The sequence below is a fragment of the Xiphophorus hellerii genome, chromosome 1 (assembly GCF_003331165.1).
Source record: "Xiphophorus hellerii strain 12219 chromosome 1, Xiphophorus_hellerii-4.1, whole genome shotgun sequence".
Taxonomy (NCBI): domain Eukaryota; kingdom Metazoa; phylum Chordata; class Actinopteri; order Cyprinodontiformes; family Poeciliidae; genus Xiphophorus; species Xiphophorus hellerii.
The window spans coordinates 12,487,888-12,506,661 of NC_045672.1; the positions used below are offsets into that span (position 1 = coordinate 12,487,888).

Here is an 18,774-nt window from a genome sequence, read left to right on the forward strand (position 1 = left end):
CTAATCCAGCCAAGTGTTAAATACGGACTAATGCAGTATTGAACTGATTTACCTAAAAGAGTTTGGTAAACAGTTTGGTTGAGATTGACTCATGTTTAGCGTTGAGGCCAAAGTGGGTTGGAAAGAATAATCTATTCTCTGGCTTACTGAAAAAGCAAACATTTGTTTTAAAATTCATTTTATGGTCCAAACTTTGCATGGTCAGTCTGGTCCAAATTTGAAAAGATAAATGAGCAAGAGGTGGGGTCCCTACTGAGAACATTGTAAGTCCAAAAGGAGAGTGAAGACAAACAACCACACACACATTCACACCAAAAGATAAATTAAGATGGCATTTAACTTAACATTCATGTTTTTGAAGAAAACCAAAGTATCAACAGCGAGCCTCCACAGAGAAAAGCCCTGAAAAGGACTTGATTCAGGGATATTCTTGGTGTGAGGCGACAGTGCTAATAACTGTACTGCTGTTTAGCCCAAATGAGTGGTGTTTACTTATTCTTTTTCTCATTCAGCCTTATTAAAAATTATCAGTAAAATAGCCACCATATCATTTCTTATAAAAGTTTCATTGACAAACATTTGAATGTGGATGTCAAAGATAATATTCTACATAAACCCAATAGGCAAAACATGATGACCACTGAATTATCCTTATAAACTGTTCATTGCATCACCAGCAATTTGGTGTATTTTAGGTAGCGGATGAACATTTTGTCTTTTAGCAGATGCTTTAAAACCTGAAAAAATTTGTCAGGATTTGACTTGAGTTTGATAATAAGCTCTGGTAATGACAAGACAGCTGCACCATGGCGTCTCTAAAATTGCTCTAGTGGGACAACCAAGATCAACATCAGCTCATGACGCATGCTGGGAGTGTAACAGATGAAGTGCCAAAAGAGTTCAGGACAGTTCTGATCGAAAAGTATGAGAGGTACATCACAGTTTGGGACTGCAGAACTGCAGCACCATCAGGTTGGAAACAGTATTCCTCCTTAAGCAGGAATATTCTCCCGGCAACAAATCAAACCAATGTTTAGACATGTTTTAGGGATCACAACATCAAGTCTAAGGTATTAACTTGGCCTCCAACTTCTCCAGTTCTGAATCTGATCAGATCTGATTTGTTTGTGAAGCAAACAAATCAGTTCCCTGGAAGCTCTGACTTAAAACCTACAACACGTAAAGGATCTGCTGGTACCATCTGGGTGCCAAGTACCACAGAACACCTTCAGGATTGGTGAAATCTCATCAGGTTGACGGTGTAGTTCAAAAAGGTGGTCTAAAAATGAGGCTTCTGGTCTCTAATCTAATTATCTAATCCAACAGACCGGATCACAGGTTTTAACTCTGTGTTTTTTAAGCGATCCAAATTATCTCCCCGAAGCATAAATCAGCATTTGGTACAGAAAAAAACACAGCACTTTGAAGAGAGAAGTGACAGGAAAACTAAATGCATGAGCTACTAAGAAGAATTAAAACAGAGCAATCCAAGTCAAGTTGAAAATGTATTCCTCACATACTCCAGTCTTTTAAACTGAAATCAAAATACAAAGGCATATGATAAAAAAAACATGAGTGAAGATTACTTTTACATCAGTCACCACACAATTACACTTCATTTGCAAATTCTCTGTCTAACAACACAAGAATAAAAAAAATGATCATAAACACACAGCACAAGTACAACCTAATCAAACTACTAGAAAGCAACTAAAACCATAAAAAACACAAGTAATATTTGGTATTTATTTGGATACTTACTTCCCATGTGATGACGAGCTCTGATCGTCCTCCACCACCTCCACTCACCCTCGCTGGAGTCACTCTGGGTACTAAGAGGTCAAAAACATTTAGTAAGTTCAGCCAAATTCTAGAATTTATATATGAAATATGAAGTTTTTCAATATTGTTGGACACAAACAAGTGTTAAAAAGAACGTCAGATGTAAAGCCGACACAGCCAAAACCTTATTTTAACTATTTCTGTTATTATTTCTATGTCGCTTACATGACATGAAAGGCTTTGTGCTTTTATGTAATCAATAAAGTTTCTAATGACACATCCGTTTGAGGTGCATTGGTTGATACGATGATATTCCACTGTCAGGTATATCAATACACAATAAAATCTAAGGACACAACAAACAAATAAAGTTTCCTCAGACACAACTCAATTATATTTGTCTTTTTAACATGTGACATTTTGTGCACTTCCTTCTTATCCTGCCTCTTGTTTTCTGGCTGCTAGAAAACATTCAAGAACCTGAGCAAAATCAAGCAGGAATGGGTGGATGTGTTCCTCTTTTTTTTTTGAGTCCTTGACATTTATCGGCATGTCATGCTGTTTGTTGACTGATTTTAATTTGTGAAAACAGGAAGCGTTTTGGTATTTGTGAATTTCAATAAAAAGCCTTCAGCTCTTGTAAAGGTACTGAAGCGAGAGTTGATGAAAAGTGAAAGAAGTCAGAGCACTTCTCAAGGTTTATTTTCCTATTTGACTACCTGTGAAATGTGGAATTGAGCTGTACATCATTCTTCCTACTTACAAATTCTTTAATATTCAAGTTCCATCTTAAAATATAGATATGATCATTCCATATATTCCCAAGAGCACTTTGCTCCCTACTTGCAGATTTATTAGGAGTTCTTGGAGTTTCTAAAGGTAGAATCATTTATCAGGTTACTTTCTTATGGCACCAGCTTACAGGCTTTGACTGTAATGCAAACCAACTTTTAAAAAAGGCCTTTTTTCCAACCTTTTCTTTGAGAAAGTAATAGTTATAGGCTAACGTTATCCTGGGCTTTCTCAATATCTATTCTGTTAAAGGTGTCTTTACTTTTCATTTATGTATTACTAATATCTACTACTTGTATTTATTTTTTGAGTTCTTTATTTGATACTCTGTGTTTTCTTTATCTTCTTAGCCCCAAAACAGTTGAAATAAATGACCACTATTCCTGAATTTGGCTTTGCTGAAGGTTTCCTGTGAAGCTGTGCGTCACTTTAGTATGATTCTGAATTTGACTACATTGAGCTTAGTTTTACTGAGATTCACTGAACTGACTGTAATTAATTTGTTTGATTGATTATTTCTTCTTCATAAATAAACAAAATTTCCTCTGACTATGTCAAACTGTACATGTAGCTATTGATGGTCGTTGTTTACTGGACATCAGTCATGTAAACATTTATCAGCAGAGAGAGAAAAAAAAACCAATCCATACGCATTTCTTTGGTGCGGTTCTTCTTTGAGGGCTTGCTGGGCTCTCCTGTTCCAACACTGTTGGTTGCCAAAACTCTGAACTCATAATCCACCCAGGGACTCAAGTCAGTAACCGTGGCCGAGAACTGTTTCCCCTTTAACAGTTCTAGGACTGAGAATCATAAGACAAAGATCTCATCAATACAGGGGAAACACTTTTTATTCTCATCACCTCACTATTAGTGTTGTAAAGAAATAACCATTGCATCCTTCACTTTAAATAAAACGTCTACATATTTAAGCTGTATTTCTCAGAGACCTAAAGAAAATGTCTTCAATTGCATCAGCCTACCGGTGGCGACGGTTTGCCATCCAAGAGAGAAGGGTGTTCTAGCCTGGATGGTGTAGCTGAGGAGGGGACTGTGGTTGTCCAGCCCTGGCCTCCAGGAAAGAGAGGCAGTAGTCTCAGTCATCTCAGTGACCTGACAATCCAAAGGTGGGCCTGGAGGACCTGCAAGGATGAATAGTTACACTTCACTCACACAGAAGATGCATACTGCAAAGATTAACGAAGACACGAGGAAGAAGACATAAGGCATGGAGTGGGTGGGCCATGCTTAAAGATGATTGAACAAACGGATTAGAAGAAAGGGAAATTAAAGGTAGCAGCTCCAAATAATTTTCAGCATCTGAAGTGCAAAAAATATCCAAAGCCAGTCAAAACTCCTCTTTTATTCTTATTTGCAGTTCCTGAAATGTTTTCATAAGAAGTTTTCTAATGTAGTGATTATTACTTTGTTACACAAGTATTACCTAGACATTGTAATACTCTACTGGTACTATCAATTGGTCTTAAAAATTATTAAATTCAAAAATCTGTGACTGTTTTTTCTGGTGATTAGCTTGTGTGACATGGTAAATGTCTAAGCAGGCAATATGGGAGCAAAATTGTTTGTGCCACAAAGTCTTGCAATTTATTAAAAACAAAAGTGACGCATGCAAACAAAAAAATGGGATAATTCTGTGAAAAGGCACTTCATGTCCACTGTAAGGTACAGTGAATGATCTGTGTTACTAAGGCCCAGGGGATCCATGTTGGAGCAAATGGTGGAATGAAACATCAGGATATCTTAAAAGGAACTCTGGCGGCCTTCATAGGGAAGAGTCATGTATTATTTATTTATTTACAAGGATCAAGATTGAACATTTTTGCTTAATCAAAAATGAAGTGGTTCTGAAGAGGGGAACTCAATCTTTTTCATGGGCCTTTCTCAATTCACAGACCAAGAGCCTTTTAAAAATGTGTTTGTCAAAGAAGATTTAGTAGCACATACGATTATCCTCCAATCGTATTTGCTACAGAAGAAATATTTGCAATATTGCAATATTGATATCAGAAGGAAACAACAACTGTGCACTCTGGGCTTTGTTGGTAGCAATCTTTTCTGAATGCAGAACTTTTCCCAATTCAATTATTGTACTAAATGAAACGCGTTTGCGTGTGATGGTGTGGGGGGGTGCGGGTGTGTGTGTGTGTGTGTGTGCGTGAGAGATTATGTTAAGATAAGTAATTAAAGATGGGTGCATTTCAAGGGAATTTAAACAGCTCTACTGGGGGTGCCTTTAATCGTGGGTGTTCACATATGATGTTAAAGCTTTTAGCTCCACTCTTTATGATCCATTTATCTGGGCCAACTGAGTGTGCTTGCTTGCACTGGTAGTTTTAAATCTTTTTTTTTTTTTTTGGTATAGGAGGATCCTTACCTCTGACGACTACATCTGTAGCAATGGACACAGATGTCCACCTTGGTCTGAACTGCACAGGTATATTTTCCAGCATGACTCAGTTGGATGTTCCGGATCATGATGTCACCTGCTGAACGCTGTAGACGGAGGTGTCAAAAATAAAATACATGGTAAGTAAAAACAGTAAAAAGAAAAAAAATATAAAGGAAACAAAAAAATAATAATTTAATTGGCCAAGTCATGGAGTTGCAAAAGTGAATAAAGGGAATAGATAAAGTAAGTGAAATGTCAAAGCAACTTCTGGTCCTGTTCTGTTTATTTCATTAAGAAAAGGGAGAGAGATGGCACCCATCCAGGGACATTAAATAACCGATTACTGCTTTCATCTTCATTTATAAGGGCAACATTTTGTGAGGAATTTAAAAGCTTCTTTCAGCTCCATTTCTTTTTATATGCCCTGGTTTCTTTTAGTCTACAGAAAATCACTTAATGCCAAACACACGGTTAACTCTGAACTTTAAAGTTACAGCCGATATAAAGTTGATGTCTTATCTCCGAGAAGTGAGACACTGTGAAGGGAGAAGCTGACACTGGAAACTACTTTGATGTAAAATCAGGGACATTTTATGGAGATGAAAATGCAGTTGCTCCCAATCCTTCACTCTTTGAAAAACACCTGCCATCATTAAAGTAACAAAACTTGGGATAGAACGGATTACAGATCTTTCACTTTGACAAACTTAATATATGGCATAAAAAGAAGAAGTGAGTAGTCCTAGAGAAGTCTAAATTCGTCTGTTGAACTTTAACGAGAGGAAGACTGGATAAATGTCACTCCTTGTCCTGAACATATCTCATCTACATTAGCAAAATTTAGGTGGATAAAAAATACATAAAATACGCTAAATGGAAAATCAAAAATCAAATTATATCAGATGATCTTTTATTACCAACAGAAAATGGCACAGACCAGGATGGAGAACCTTCTGGATGGAGGTAATGTTGTGAACAGCAGAGAAGGAAGAGAGTGGTTTAGCCACCCTAATCAAGGTTTGATAAAAGGTAAAAATAACATCTATCTATTCTAATGTATCTGTTTTTAAAACATTTTCATGTGTAAAATGTATTTTACTTGAGAGAAAAAGAAGCTTGCAAAGGATGCATAACCTCTTTCAAAGTTGTCCAGATTAACTCTGTGCCTGCTGTCTCTTTAAGCTCTTGCTGCTGCCAATCTTATTAATTGTCTTTTCACATTTTATAACATCATGCATGTTTTGAATATCTCAAAGACAAAATTAATCAACCAGACGTTTGCTGCTAGAAAATACACATGGAAAAAAAAAAATATTCAGGTCATGATCGCTGCCTGACTAGCAATGGTAAACACACGGTAGATACCCTGTAGCACTGAGTTGCATAAAAAATAGAGTTTGAATAAAAAACACTGAGATAGACTATTTATACAACTCCCGGTGTTGTTCAAAAAAGGCTTAGTATGAAAAGGTGAGCTAAAATTCTTTATCCTTATACAAAGAACTTTAGTGAGACTGAATAAGAGGCAGAATGGGATGAACTTCCTCTTTCACTAATGAAGGAGGTGACTGTACTTCACAAACTGAGCAAACAAGACTTCTTTTATTTTGTAAAGGAACTATTAAATAAAACCAGGATCGATCCTCTTAAGCAACCTTAGAACATTTACTCACATTTTGAAACTAAAAATGAAAAATCTAAACAGATGCAGCTGTTTCTATTAGCCATTCAATTGTACCTGCCTGAAAAATCTCTTCAACCTAAAAAACAGTTGCACTGTATAAATTATGTGTAAAGATCAAAAATATGTTTTGAATATATCAGCGTTTTTTAACAAAGGACTTTGAAATAATTTTAGTAGACTCAGAAAGCTTTTATATATGTGCAAGCAGTCACTATAATCAAATGGAAATATAAACTTTCAAGAAGACAAAGTGAGCTTTTTATTTTAATCTAATGAAAAGTTATTGTCAGCTTAGTAGAACATACTGTAGCTCTTCAAATGGATTTTGAAGCAAAACTGTGAGCATAAGTAGTTGTTTAAAGTACAGCTACATACTGGTTATTTCTGCAGCTGCTAGTGGGAGGACTCTGTAGCTGTTCTGATCCATAAAATGAGGTCTAATGAAGGAAAACAGGAGCGACCATCTTACAGGGCCATGGGTGAAAAAGGTTTGTTGAGTCCTGTTGGTATTAAAGGCTTTCCCATGTGGTCCGATCCAACCGAAGAGCTACTGTAGCTTAAATATCTGAAGAAATTAATGTTGCTGCACACACATCAAAGTTTGTTGCATATGTTTCTGCATAGGATCAGACTAGTAAGGGTTTACAGCCATTTATGGCTATGGACTCTTTCAGCGAGACCTCAACTTACAGGACTTGAAGGATCTGCTGTTAAAACTTTGCATTGGCAGATACAACAGCACAAAGTTAAACTGTCCACCGTCCAGGCAAACGTAGTTTGTGTTTTCCTCATGCGTTTACACGGAAGACACTCAAACGAGGGAATGCAAAGATGCACACATGGACTCACCCCACCGACTTTTTCAAAGTAGGCCCCTTGACTTCCAAAGTGGATGACCTGCTCATTGAAGAACCAGGTGAACTTCAGATCTAGAGTCGGATCGTGTGAAACCTGGCAGGGCAGCACAATGCTCTCTCCAACGGTCACATCCAGGTGCCCTGCTGGACTCGTGATTGTGGTTGCCTCTATAAATAACAGAAAACATTTGCAGGACATAAATCATTGATAACATAGTAGTTTTTTTTTTCCTATTTCAGTCTGAATAGCCTCCTGTACACTGACCAACTAGCTACCATGTTGAGCAAAACTGTGATTTTGTCTTCTCCCGAACTCTGATGAATAATTACAAAAACAAATCTCATCTTTTGATCTACTCCGATGTGAGATGTTAACAAAAGAAAACAAGTCCTTTTCGAGTCTGACAGTGACCTCCATTTGCATTTGTTTCATCAATATACACAAAAGCACGGTGGTAAAAAAAAAAAAGCATCTAAAAACAAAAGAAAAACCTCCAGCTACTTTATAATAGATCAGCTTTCAGTCTGTAATTTGGCTCTGCTTGTGGGCAACAAAAAGCACCATAATTTCCTCCTCTCTGTGGTGCCCAGTCAACATAATCTTTGGTTGTCTCAGCTGGATGTCCTATTCAGCAGTAGTGCTGTGCGGAGAATTCGTCCCATCCAGAGGGGCCTATACACCTGTCCTTTGTGAATTCTGCAGGCATGTCATAAGCATCTAATGGACAGCCTAGCAATGCAATATGTCAGTAGAAGTAAAGGTCTATATTCAGCTCTGTCAAAACAAGTTTATCTCACAGCTCCGGAGGAAAAGCAACTGCCCACTACATTTTATTCCAGGTGAGCCTCGAGAAAGTTTGGCACATGCGGCAAAAATGAGAGGAGCAAAACTTGTGCAATGAACGACTGCTGTTATACTGTAAGCTGTGGTGTGCTGTAAAGTAGTGTTATGTCATGATCTTTGAGAGTTTGGTTGTGCTTTGCTGTATTTAGGTAGTCCATATCCGTCTATATACCGCTCCTTTTTCCTCAGCTTGGTTACTTGCCTTCCCTCAAAAGCTGCATCCTGTTTATAATCAGCCACCTGCTCCTCATTTGCTAATCAGCTCTTCAGCTTTTTTTGATTTGAACTATTACATATTAAACACGCTTGCTTTCATTGTTTGACCATTTTAATTTGGGCACTTTTACAAGAAGCACAAGTTATTGTAGAAGAGTAAAACAGTGATATACATTATTTCTCTGAGTAGACTTCCCTTTTTCGACTGATTTTATTGTACTTACTGCACAGTTGTTCAATCGACCACACTGGCATTATGAAACTAAATAAGAGAAAAGTGGTGATCAAAACATGCTAAACAGAAAGAGTCAAGATATCTAGTTGGAATCTGGTTTTATTTGTGCTGATCAACGATTTATCAATATATTGCTGGTATGACAGGGGGAGCATATAGTAAACACTAGACCGTTTTAAAATTCTATGCAAATTTTTCATATGTTTAGTGTACAAAGTAGATTTATGCATCATTTGTCCATCAGTATAGATATATATTATGTTTTTCTATGTTGCAGCAAACTACTTGTGCATGTAAAGTGTGCAGAAGAAAAGAGTAAAACAGGGCTTCTGTTTGTACCCTTAATCCAGAAAACATGTTAAAAGGAACCACTAAAAGGCATTTTAATAGACCAGTGGTGTTGACTCTGCTCTTTAGAAATGCCTAAAAAATCCCTTGTACTGCAGTATCTGATTTTAATAAACTGCAATCTTAAAGAAACCAGGCAAGACTATGAGCTACTTTGAGAAACAGTTATGAATTAAACATTGCAGGAGGGATAAGATAAAGAGTTTTGTGTCTTACTTCCAGAGGCCACTAACAATAAGTGGCCTCTGTTTTACTTTCTTTGTGTAATAATTACAAAGTGACAAGTTCCTCAATGTCATTTCAAGTGAAAAGAAAATTGCTCTTTCTCCAAATTCCATCACATTATTAGGTTTGTCACCTTGTCTGAGCTTTGGCAATCCTAACAAAGACGACATTCAGCATCTGACAAGACAACCACCTTAAGCATACAGCCGGATCAGAGCTACTTAAATCTATTAGGATTTTCCTTTCTCTTCACAATGTGCTACTTTATGTTGGTCTATCACATTCAGTTTCAAAAAGGTTAATTGAAGTTTGTGGCTGTAGCAATACAGGATGTGAAAAAGGTCAATACTTCTCTGAAGTACTCTTAACAGCAAGAGTTCTTTGAATCTACAGAATATGCAAAGACAAAAAAAAAAAAACTAGTTTTGGCCCATCTGTCTGACGGGCTTTTATCATCACTTCAACGTACCAATCAGCTGTTCAACAATAGCCGACTAAAACGACCTGAAAAGCACCGCGATCTTTGAAAAGCTTCCTAGCCCCCATTTACTTTATCAAGGCCCCAGAGCTGCTGCATTCAAAGGGAACCAATGAACTAATGTCAAAGGCTACTGTAGAGCATGTCACAAAGACCTACTCATTTTTAGACTCTAAACAAAGAAACAGATAAGAAAAGAGATTGTTAAAAAATAGACCTAGTTTGAGTGTTTCCAAGAGTCTTTTCAAGGACCCCTGAGAAAAGCTTTCATCTACAGATTAGAAACAAGTTGTGCCATAGATCTCATAAGAACAGCTTGAGTAACAGCAAAGTAGGCGAAAAATAATAATATCCAAATATCTAACTATAGTTTTAGTATCAGACATTGGCACATCGCAAGATTTGTATTAGGTATGACAATAAATATATGAAAAGATCAGGAAGTAACTTCACATAATACACTGACATTAAGAATTAAATCCCAAGAGAACACATTCTCAAGTAAACAGCTGTTTACATTAACTGGAAACCACACATTTAGTTACTGTAACTGGAAATCAGTTTCTTTGATGTGAGATGGTGTGGTAATAAAATAATGTTTCCAAAAGAAAGAAGCACATACAGTATGTGACAGATCTTTTAGAGAGTGATTTTTGGAAAAATAACTCTCTTATATATCGTCTTACAGATAGGATAAAGCATCAAGTGGTGACTGGAGGCATCAAAATAAGATAAGAGAGTCAGAGGGATCCAAAGTTTGGGCCTGATAAAAGGACATAAAGGAAACAGAAAAACAAAGGAGTTTCTATGTTGCTTGGATGCTGTTTGGTTTTGCTCGTTTCCTCTGCCCCTTAGGAAGTAAACATAAATAAATTATTGGTAAAACAGATGTGTTCTTTGTTTCTGTGTGTGTGTGTACATCTGCTGGGACAATCAGGTGACTCCTAGGGCTTATTATGTAGATTCAAAAACAATAACAAGATTTCAGGGCTTCGAATGATTGCTCCCAAATAGTAGTAAAGACAATCACCGACATTTCCTCTCGCAATACCTTAAACATCAGTGCGTAGCAGCTGATCCATGTTTTTCAAAATCAGATTTCAGATAAATAGATAGCTGGAAAAAGTTTTTTTTTTTAATGTTCTGAGGTTAAAAAGCTATTTGAACAGAATAAAAGAGATGGGAAGGTTGAGGATGGCTTGAAAGTGAAAAGATGTCAGTAGTGAATTCTACATATAGTGTATGTATTTGTTAATGTACAATAATATAATTTTGTTGTTTTCTTTTTGTATATACTTTTATGCTTCTATGTTTGTTTGAATCTACATGCCTCGGTTGCCTTTACTTTGCCAATTGAATTTACAATTGAAGATTTCAATTTATTATTCAATTTACAATTGAATTTTCTCACTGTGGGACAGTAAAGTGTATTTCTATTCTATTCTACATACAATTATATTCAACTTCATGTCCCTTTTGTGCATTTAAACATATCTACTCCAAAATGGTTAAAAAAGCAATAGCTTTATTTCATCTGATGAATGAGAATCTCTGTTAAATGATTAAAAAAAGAACCAATTAGAATTTAAAACAGAGCATGATGACGCATCATAAAGTTTTTCCTCTTTTTGAACTTTTCCTGTCTTTTTGGCCTGCTCTTCTACTCACCAGATAAAAATCTTATAAGATTGACAAGACAGACAGGGAAAAAGTAAAGTTGTCATCTGCAGCTAAAAGACGGAACCTAAAATAGCAAACCCTCGTAAGGCCTTTGGGTTACAGCAGCATCTGACTGCAATCCCTCGCTCAGTGACAGCTCAGACTGGCTCTGTACTCCAACAGCCTGTGGCTCCGCTGTGGAAACCTAAATATCCACTTGCTGCGCTTTGTTGCACGCTCAGTTTCAATGTGTAACAAATCAATGCAAAAGACTGCAATGGAATGTGGTTACTGGAAATGTATGTGTCTGAGGCTTCCTCTGCGGTGGATCTTATTTTCCATCTTTTTTCACCACAATAACAGTGACACTGGATACAACAGTCTGCTGTTGTCTTGATATGCAGATTTCTGTCAGCATTTTTCTTTCTAGTTCCTTTATGAAAGGATGTGTAATATACGCAACATCCTTTCCATTTAATCCGTATGTTATCTTTAGCTGGAGGTGCCATGTTTTGCTTTGCTTACCAGTCTCAGCGACCACATAGGCACAGGTCACAAAGGTCAGTTTTCTCAGGACCGTTTCACAGGCATCCTTATGTTTTCTCGTGTTAGCATAAATATTTAACATTGCTATTTGAGTCTGTTGAACAGAACCTAACCCACAGATGTATCACAGCAATCAAGAAGTGCATTGAGGCAGCTGCAACGCACAGTTCTTGAATATATACATGCAAATTAACTGCAAAGGATAAGTAGTTAAGTGGAAATCAGTTTCTATGATGTGAGACTGTGTGCTACAAAAACAATGTTTCCCAAGGAAATAAATATATCTGCTGCCCTGCCTTGTTACCTTCATACACAAAGGTTATCTTTACCGCTATCAAAATAAAATTTGGGGAATTTAACTAAATAAATGGTGCAGTTTGTTATTACCACCTTTGATCATTGCATATGCAGGAGTCAGGGCACTTATTAGTTAACTAACTAGTTCATACACATTGGTCCAACACTTTTGATGTAAAAACAGAATGAGTGTAATATCTGTGAAATTGCTCTGCAGGACACCACAAAAACTAGGCCACTCTCCATGCAAATGGCGTGCCCAGAACTCGGTGCCTTTTTTAAAGGACTAGATTTGTTGCAGACTGAATGAATATGAAGAACAGACATTAAGGGAATATTGAAATTACTTTAGGGTGAAACAGAGAATGAATTTTATTATGTCTGGTTTTATTTAAAAGTTGCAGTGCTGGGTCCAGATTTTTTAGCAGTCATAAACTATGCAGCTCACTACGCATAACAGGCTAGTCTTGTGTCTCAAGGAAGCTTTCAGAATAGTGGGGAATTCCCAAAATGTGTGCTGTCACAGTGCATTTTAGCACAACGTATTATCTGTCACAAACAATCTTAAAGTAATTTAAATGAGCCTCAACATAAAATATCAGCAGAGTGTTATTTTTTTAATTCTAAACCACATGAACCAATTTCAAGTGGTTAAATTGTTGTATAATGTATGTACATATCTAAGGTCAACACCAGTTTATTGACAATATCAAACCAAATTTATAGTTAGTTTGATGCTGGATACTTGTTGAAATGCTGTACATACTGATAAAAACCTAACTGTTTTTTATTTACAATTAAATAATGTAAAAATTCATATTTATGCTTGTTTATTTGTTTGCATTGATTGAAATAGGACCACATCAAACCATGATTGGTCTTTACATTCTCTAAAGCACAATTTAATTTTTGATATTCATTTAAATAGGAGCGGTCGAAGACACTTTTAAAGATAGAGATTCTCCCATCCTCTTACCAATAAAATAGGTGTTGTGAATTTGTTTAGTACAATGTTTGGACACATGCCTGGAAACTGTAATATGGGAGTAATAATCAGCGACAGTCAGTAAGTAAATGCAAAGGTATCAAATCAGTTCAAGAACTTACCTTTAACAAAAAGGCTTCCAGAGCTGCTCGCTACTCCAAACTGGTTCCTGGCTACACATGTATAGATCCCAGCATCCATTTTAGTGACATTGGATAACCGCAGGCTTCCGTTATCCAGCACCATCATTCTGTAGGGATCAAAACACTACATATTACCATCAGACTCCATGTGAAAAGTGGAATAAGAAGTTCAAAGTCTAAAAACAGCCGAAGCGGTGCGAGGGATTTTCATCAGGTTGTGTGTCAGCTTGATGTAAGTTGAAGCTCTGTGTGAAGTGTTACAGTTTGATCTGTCACCCTCAAGTTCATAAGTGAAGAGAGAAAAAAATCATCTCATGGGGCAAAATTCACATCTTGACTTCATGACAACAGTGACAGGGATCCACTGTGCATATCAAAAGTGCTGAAATTTTTGGTTTAGTACACAGAAAAAAAATATGATACAAGTCATACATATTTTCCAAGACTTTCAAAATAATATTTAGAATTTGTGTTATTTACTTTCGGTGACATGCTGCACCTCTTAAAGCTTAAGGGAAATCTAACTGTTATGCTTTGTGGCTGTTTTAAAAGGGATGTCATTGAAAAAGATTGCAATTGTGGGTGGAAATAGCTTTTAAGGAAAAATGCAATTATTTGTTTTACTGTGTTTTTGTTTGTGCAGGTGTTCAGTCAAGGATGAAGTAAATGAAAAGAAAACACTTAAGAAGATTAGGATCCTCGAATACCCGGGAAAACTAAATGATTTACGAATTTAAATGTTTTAGAGAGGTGCAGCTGACTAAGGTAGTTAACGCTTGATTGTGAAAATGCATCCTTTTACCATTTGTAAAAACCTGAGTCCATACTGAACAAAAAAATTAAAAGAAAATCCCACCACTTTCATTCCTGTAGATGGTGTCATTAAAAACAGTTATTCATATATTGCTCTCAAATGAAAGTTCACCACTTGTCTAGTTTAACGCATTTAAAAAGTACTGCATTTTATCACCTTCGGTTCACTTTTACAGCTGGTGCGCTCTCTGTTGTCAGTACATTCCAGCTGGTTTTAAACAACATACTTTCCTTCATCTCTTTCTTTTTGAACTTCATGATTACTAAAAGGAATACATCACTTCCTAATCTATTAAATCCTGGCAGAAGAACTGCTCTGTTTGGTCATTCTTTTTCTGCAGTAGGAAGGTTAGTTCTGAAATGTCAAAGGTTAAATGATTACAATTTGACTCTGAACAGTTTAATTATTTCCTTACGTTGCTAAGTAAATCAATATGACACATTGAGTCTATTACAAATATTGAGCCTCTTATTTCTTTATTTATTGTATTTTTACTCCTATGGGTAAAAATACAAAGTAAATCTTTACAGACTGATTTGGGCTTTTGATTTTAAGTAGAACTTTCAAAACTAACGTTTTGGTTTTTTTTCCTAATCGTTGGTTAATATGCGCTGCTATATTACTCTCTGAAACACCCAGACAATAAATGCTCGACTCCACCAGCTGCCACTGTGTCTCACAGCAGGCACTAGGGTTGCCATGTTTGACGGGTTACTGGGGCATTGTACAGCCATGGATCACAGGAAAAGAGATGAGACAGTGCCAATTTAAATGAGATGTAAACAAAACAGCAAGCTTTTCTACCAACAAAGAACATCTTTATTGAGAAAATAATACATTCAAATGCAATCCATTCACAAGCTCAACCTTTTAAAGGAACTAATCAGTTCTGTATCTGAAGCTGATTGCTTATGTTTAATTTATTAACGTGACTGTTTTACATACAAAACTGTTTGTGCTTGACTCCAAATCTGCTTATTTTACCTCAACAAAACCTGCTTGATAATGTCCCGTTTATAATTCAGAAAACTTGCTGGGGTTTTTTCTAGTTTTAGTTTATCTGAGTAATATAAAATATATGTTTTGTACATAGTACAACTTTTGATATTTTAATAGTATTTTTCCCAGTGATATCTCCAGTTTTATATGTCTGAGTTGTTTTGATTTAACAGACAAACTTTACAAACTTGATAGACAGAAGAAGAGGAATCCTAATGAGGAGGTCCCGATTGTGATATTTATACATGAAAGATATTAGGAGATTATTATTTATCACAGGTTCTTAGCTTTGAGTTAAATAATAAAGAACAACATAGCTCTTATTTAAACAAGTGTAGGTGTTGCAAACATTTTTCTGTGCAGTTCGCAAATCTTGTCCAAAGACAAAAGGAGTTTTGTGCCAAGAAAACATTTTTTGAAAATACTTTCCAAAGTAGAGGTTTTTTTACTCAGTATTTAAAAAAAAAAATCTCTACATATAAGATGATGTAGCAGCCTAGCTCCTGCATGCAAATAGTCACTGTCTTCATTTCTAACCACAAAAAAAGCTGCTTAATGGCATTTTCTGTGTATGGTATGCAATGATTTTGATTATGTAGCTATCAAATATTTTAAATATGTAACAAAAGCTTCTGACTAAGAGGAAGTAGAAAACTTTCCAAAAAAAGTGAGCTACAAATGTTTTGTGAGAATCTTTAGTCTATCACTCCTTTAGCAATGCTAATGTTCGTCTCTCTCTGAATTCCAATGTGTTTATTAATATTTCACCTACTTTCAGCAAATGTTTGAAATTGAGGGAATGTGTGGATAGTGGTTTTATTACAAAGAAGAAAAAAAACTTTAACAAAAGTATTTTCTCGGCAACCTCTCACAAAGGGACTTTTGGGACTTCACGAAGAATCAAATACTATATTGATTTGATTACTTAACAGCCAGAAATTTCAAACAAAAAATACCAATATGTCCTGTGGTACGTGGCATCCTTAAACCAGAGAAATCTGGAAAATGTGTTTAAAAAGGGAATGAAAGGCAACTACAACAATGGCCTGCCAACGGATGGAAAAGGAATGCTGATAAAAAGGCTTAAAAGCATTTCTGATTATTGTTGAATATTTAAGAAAGGGTTGTGGAGTTCCTCAACATCAAAGAACAGCTGTTTTATTAAAAGCCTTGCAGATTCACAGAAGCAGAATTACAGAATTAGTCAGTCAAAACTGCCTGTACCAATTCAGACATAAAAATTACCTAGACAGGCAATAAAAAAAATCCCTCTGTTAATAGAGAGTCCCACTGCGTCTTGAGCTAATAATTAATTTGGCAAAGCATCAAAGGTATTACAAACATGTGAAATCCAATAAAGTTCACAAGAACAAATCAATATTTCCTGATGTGAAACAGCTGTTCTGCTGAGATTCTAATTTTACAGTCCTAATTTGATCTTTATCACATGTTGCCTGTGTCAAAATGCAAAAATTCAAGAAAAAAAGTATCACTTAAACATTCACGGAGTAGGACATACATTTGTTAACAGCTGTATTATTTAAGTGTGCAATATCCAGCAAAATATCCCCTCACAAAATCCGCCTCTGGAACTCCTTCCAGCCAGGAAACTTTTCCTTTCATAACTTTTTGCACTTTCACATATTTCTAGGAAGTTTTAGTCATTTTCTGAACATAGAAGTCAATTTCAGCAAGGAGGTCCTCTGTTCAAAATGCAGCCTAAAGTCTTTCCGCATGTAGTTTGAACGTTCTCCATGGGTATGTCTCAGTACTCTGGGTACTCTAACCTCCTTACGCACACTAAAATCAGGACTTTTAGGTTAATCTAATTTTCCCTTACGTATGAGTTTGTGCGTGGGTGGTTGTCTGTCCTCTGTGTACCGTTGCCCTTCAAGGAAAAGCGGGTATAGACAATGGATGGATGGTTGCTATTAGAATGACGTCATAATTAGCAATCCTTTACAAAGAAAATATTGTCAGTGAGGCTTTAAGGTCCAGCAGGATGAGAACGTATGAAATAGGCTTTACTCTATGTTCTGTTCTCTCTAACATCGTCAAACAACAGGAACTGTATTTTTCAAACCATAACTTGATTTACTTTTTTACTGGTAATTGCACCTTGTCTTACGAAATGGATAATCTCCTTTCTCCTTCCAAAATGAAATACTTACTAGAAACTCCCTTGTCATTGTTTAAACTGTAAATGATAATGGGGGTTAAGACACTTTTTAAAAATATAACCGTTTTAAAGGTGCCTGAACTCATCCTTTTCTTTAAGACCCCTTTTAGGGGAGGATGGGCTTTTTAAAATGATCACGAATGACCTGTATTGCTTTAAAGGATGAAGAATTAAAGTACATTAGTCTTTACAACATCGCCTAGTCCCTGCGGAGCCGGACGTATTTTCTCCTAAGTGAACTGAGGGCTTTCTTTGTAATGGGCTATAACAAAGAGTTATGGATATGAGATGTCACTGGGATAAGGCTTGCCAATGAACTCTTGCAGACGACAAGAGCTACAAAGAAACGGAGCGAAGGATGTGTGGAGAAAAATATCTTTCAGAAATGCGCTCACTTCGATTCCTTTTTTTTAATTATTTTTGAAAGGCTGCTCCAAAGCAATTAAGGTACTGGTGAAATGTGAGGGGTACATAAAAGCCAGGGTGGTGTGACAGAGTAAACACGCACTTTACCTCAACCCTTTGCTGGCCCGCCATTAAAAGTGAGCTATCGGCTGTAATCTAAAAGTCTCTCTGTGGTGTTACAAAAAAACCAAGAGGCTGTAAATGAAAACATTATTTTAACCACTACAGAAGAATTGTGTAATTAACTCAGTATATTACAAACGCCTCACAATTTTCTAAAGTGCCGCTTAAACGCTTCACTTGAACTGCTGAATCTGTTTCTAGTAACACAACTGGAACATTTCCACCTCACAGTAGGAGGATTATAAATTGATTCATAATATGACAAAAGAACAGCACAGAGTGTTTAGCACAACACTCTTAAACACAGTGGTTTCATCTCGGGGTAATATTCCGGAGCTCTATTCCTTATATCCGTTTCCCAGTTGCTGGCAGTGGTCAGCAATGAAATTTAATTAGGGTAAGCGCTTTACCGCTAACCTCATCACTTCCTGCATACTGTAAGTGCCGAGCATCCCCAGGAATATCTGGTTATACGTGAATTGGATATGAGCTGACTTAAGTATAGTCCCGGCATGATTTTATTAACTAATCGGATACCGCGTTGTTCTTAGATGATTTGTTTTCTTCTATCTCGGAGGCTTGAAGACATTATCCCTGGAAGATTAGAAAGAATTATGGGTACTTTAGCTAAGCCAGTAGGATGGATCAGCACTGTGCCACCGCTGTAATGGTTCGGGAAACTGCCTCGTTTCAATGTAGGGAAAGTAAATGCTAACAAGCCAGGAAAAGGGGAGCAGGCAGGCGAGAGAAGTTGCA

The 18,774-nt window shown here is 36.5% G+C and overlaps 1 protein-coding gene across 1 annotated transcript in view; it reads right to left on the minus strand.

The window, feature by feature from the left end:
* The window catches only part of cntn3a.1 (contactin 3a, tandem duplicate 1), an 89,967-nt gene that overhangs the window by 6,947 nt on the left and 64,246 nt on the right, over window positions 1–18,774 (minus strand). The window contains 7 exon segments of the mRNA XM_032572142.1: window positions 1,762–1,832; window positions 3,225–3,374; window positions 3,555–3,713; window positions 4,967–5,000; window positions 5,002–5,085; window positions 7,515–7,690; window positions 13,478–13,605. Of these exon segments, the coding sequence (XP_032428033.1) occupies window positions 1,762–1,832; window positions 3,225–3,374; window positions 3,555–3,713; window positions 4,967–5,000; window positions 5,002–5,085; window positions 7,515–7,690; window positions 13,478–13,605 (802 nt within the window).